Below are 2,003 nucleotides of genomic sequence, written 5' to 3' on the forward strand. Positions count from 1 at the left end.
CGCCGCGCTGCCCTGCTCCGTCTGCACGGGAAGGCTTCGTCCCRCAGACCCGAGCTGCAATCCCTGGGGATGTTCCCGGCTTGCTGAGACCCTGGGGAGCCAGCAGGCGCCCGCGCCCCAGCGTTACCCGGGGGCTGGTGCTTTCGCCCTCCTCTTCCTCAGCCGCTGCCTCCCCACGCGGCCGAGGGTTCGAGCATCCCCAGCGCTGCTCCGGGCACCGCTTGCTCCAGGGGCCTGAGCCCGGATGGGCAATGCCGTGGTGCCGGCGCGGCAAGCCGAGGCAGGGCCAGGCTGCGGCAGCCCTCTCCCTCCCGCCGYGTGATTTACAGGCGCCGCGAGGGCGGACAAATGGTGAAGGCAAACAGCGCTGCACGGCCGCGCCGGCKGGGGCCACCTGGGCTCCGCGGGGGGCAGGAGGCCTTTTGCTCGCGGCCAGCCGCCTCCGCAGGGAGCCCCCGGGGCGCAGGGAGCGTCCCAAGGGCACTGCCGTCCCGAGGGCACCCGCCGCCGCGGCAGCGTGGCCGGGGGACGCAGCACCATCCCGTCCCGTGGCGCCGCGGCCCTGGACCTCCCCGCCATCCGCCTCGCTCCGGGGCTCCCAGCGTCCCCGTTGCATCCCGGGGTCCCCGTCCCCAGCCCCGCAGCTCCGTGTTCCCAGCCACCGGCAAGTCCCCGAGCTGCCTCGTTTTGCCTCGTTAGTTTGAGTTTCCGCCCCGGCACCCTCCCGTTGTCCCCGGGGGTGGCAGCCGGATGGGGACAGCGGCCGCGCACGGGCCTGCTCTGCGGCTCCGCCGGCCTGCGGGAGACGTCGGGGATCCCCGGAGCAGGTCCTGCTCCAGCAGCAGGATGCCCTTGGCCACAGTAGTGCAACGGCACAGCCCCACGAGTGCTGGGGGCCCGTCCCCACCAGCAGCCCTCCGCCGGCAGCCACCTCTCGCCCTCCCTGTTTGCTCAAGCCGCTTTCACCGCTTGACCTGCCGCGCTCGGAGCATCGCGGAGCCGGCGGTCCCGGCCGCTCCCGAGCTGCCGGCGGGAGACATGGGGGCACGAAGGGAGAGCGGGAGCAGGGGGGGGATCCCCGCGGCGAAGGGGAGCAGCCGGGGAGCGAGCGCGGGCAGAGCTCCGGGCTGCTCCGAGCCCCGTGCCGGAGGCTCCGCTCCGCGCCTGCAGGAAAAGACGTCGTTTTTCCACTGCCGGCGCGCACCTTCCTCCCGCTCCGGAGGAAGCGCTCCGGGTCGGGCCGGGCCAGGCCGGGTCGGCAGAGCCGGCTGCCGCGCGCGCGGGGTGCCGGGGCGAGGACGCTGGCCGGCTGCCTGGCCCCGAGCGCGGCCGGGGGCTGGCTGGGGGTGGGCTCCGGCGCCGGCCCCTCCCCGGCCGTATAAAGTCCGATTCCCCCCGCGGCCGGCCGTCCCAGCCCCGCTCGGACGCAGGAGCGGAGCAGCCAGCCGGGAAGGCGTCCGGCGGCGGCGGCGGTGCCGGCGGCGAGGGCTTGCCGCAGCGCCGGAGGGGCCGCGGGGCGCCCGGCCATGGCGTTCACCGTGCTGCGCCCCGTGGCCGCCCGCGTGCTCTACCCGGACATCGGCATGCTCTCGGAGGACGAGGAGAACCGGAGCGAGAGCGACGCGTCGGACCGCTCGTACGGCTGCTGCGAGGGCGCGGAGGCGCGCCGCAAGGCGCCCCGCAAGCCGGGACCCATGGTGGTGGTGAAGCAGAGGCAGGCGGCCAACGCGCGGGAGCGCGACCGGACCCAGAGCGTCAACACGGCCTTCACGGCCCTGCGCACCCTCATCCCCACGGAGCCCGTGGACCGCAAGCTCTCCAAGATCGAGACCCTCCGCCTGGCCTCCAGCTACATCGCCCACCTGGCCAACGTGCTGCTGCTGGGCGAGGGCTGCGAGGACGGGCAGCCCTGCCTCAGCACCATCTACGGCGCCAAGGGCGACCGCGACGCCAGGCAGCCCCGCAGCATCTGCACCTTCTGCCTCAGCAACCAGCGCAAAGGG

General features: G+C 75.0%; 1 protein-coding gene across 1 annotated transcript in view; it reads left to right on the forward strand.

Annotated features, from left to right (window-relative positions):
- Window positions 1-1,526: 1,526 nt before the first annotated feature.
- Window positions 1,527-2,003, forward strand: part of TCF15 (transcription factor 15) — a 2,580-nt gene continuing 2,103 nt past the window's right edge. Inside the window, exon 1 of the mRNA XM_026067970.1 lies at window positions 1,527-2,002. Within this exon, the coding sequence (XP_025923755.1) occupies window positions 1,527-2,002 (476 nt within the window). The remainder of the gene's footprint in view (window position 2,003) is intronic.

Source organism: Apteryx rowi, unplaced genomic scaffold (assembly GCF_003343035.1).
Source record: "Apteryx rowi isolate R43461 unplaced genomic scaffold, aptRow1 scaffold_0, whole genome shotgun sequence".
Lineage (NCBI taxonomy): Eukaryota > Metazoa > Chordata > Aves > Apterygiformes > Apterygidae > Apteryx > Apteryx rowi.